General features: G+C 53.4%; 1 protein-coding gene across 1 annotated transcript; it reads left to right on the top strand.

Annotated features, from left to right (window-relative positions):
• Window positions 1-135: 135 nt before the first annotated feature.
• PPTG_07026 (hypothetical protein) lies at window positions 136-957 on the top strand (the record flags this gene model as incomplete). Its single annotated transcript, XM_008901082.1, has 3 exons — window positions 136-319; window positions 441-880; window positions 922-957. 3 exons carry the CDS (start codon window positions 136-138, stop codon window positions 955-957), a joined length of 660 nt encoding a protein of 219 aa, XP_008899330.1.
• Window positions 958-976: the final 19 nt, after the last annotated feature.

Here is a 976-nt window from a genome sequence, read left to right as displayed (position 1 = left end):
ACCGATGCTGCACAGGTATGCGCGGGATTCGTCCCTTGCGTCCTTACTATCACCTATTCGCACCCATCAATTGCAATAGTGAGCTGAAGACAAATGCGTTCTACACTCTGTGGCCACTCATCATTTTGGCGCACGATGCGCACAGCGTTCACTTTCGAAGACGACAAGGAGTTGGTTCAGCTTGCACTAACCTCTTCCGGCGGCGGGTCGCGAATCTCATGGAGCGACATTGCGCAGCGCATGCGGCGCAGTGGCCACCCAGCCAGCGCTCTGAAGAAGCGACTGCGGTCCCTCAAGCAAACCTGGGGCTATCCCAGAAGTTTTTTTTACGGCAGTTCACAGACCGAGAGGCCGGCGTCCTGAAGTGATACGACAGCTTCGTGCGGCCCCATCACCTTGCGACGTTCCCAGCCCTGAAATTTTGATCTGCGACTTAGCAGTGGAAGCTGAGCCCTCTGCACGTCACGAAGAAACCGCCGCAACAGCTACAGACGGATCTGAAGTTATTGGTGCGACTTCTGAGAGCGGTTGTGCCCGAGCTGAAAGTTGTGACGTGAAGCCGCTGAGAGCGGGCGATGAAGCTTTAGTTCAAGAATCGTCATCTCTGCCGTCAAGTGTTGCAGATGAGGTGGCAGCCATTATTGCAAACGTACCAATGCAGCTTGTGATGAATGACCAGAATGAACCGCATCGCAATGCAGGGGAGTTGATGCCGGATGGAATCAATTCTCTGTTGGACGAGATTGGCTCCATTGACGAACACGATTTGTTCCTGGATATCGGTGCAGGAGTGGGCAATGTTGTGGCCCATGTAGCGCTCCGTACGCGTGTTTTCAAGGCAATTGGTATTGAGCTTTGTGAGGACATTTGCCGTGCTGGGGTGAGCATGATGATGAGCAGTTCACATGCGGGCTTGTTCAGCCGTCGAACGGAGATGATCTGCAAAAATGTTGCTGACGTGTCGATTTCGTACACT

The sequence above is a fragment of the Phytophthora parasitica genome (assembly GCF_000247585.1).
Source record: "Phytophthora parasitica INRA-310 unplaced genomic scaffold supercont2.10, whole genome shotgun sequence".
NCBI classification, from domain to species: Eukaryota; Oomycota; class Peronosporomycetes; order Peronosporales; family Peronosporaceae; genus Phytophthora; species Phytophthora nicotianae.
The sequence above is the reverse complement of the archived record's forward strand: the minus strand, read 5'-3'. Positions and strand labels throughout refer to the sequence as shown.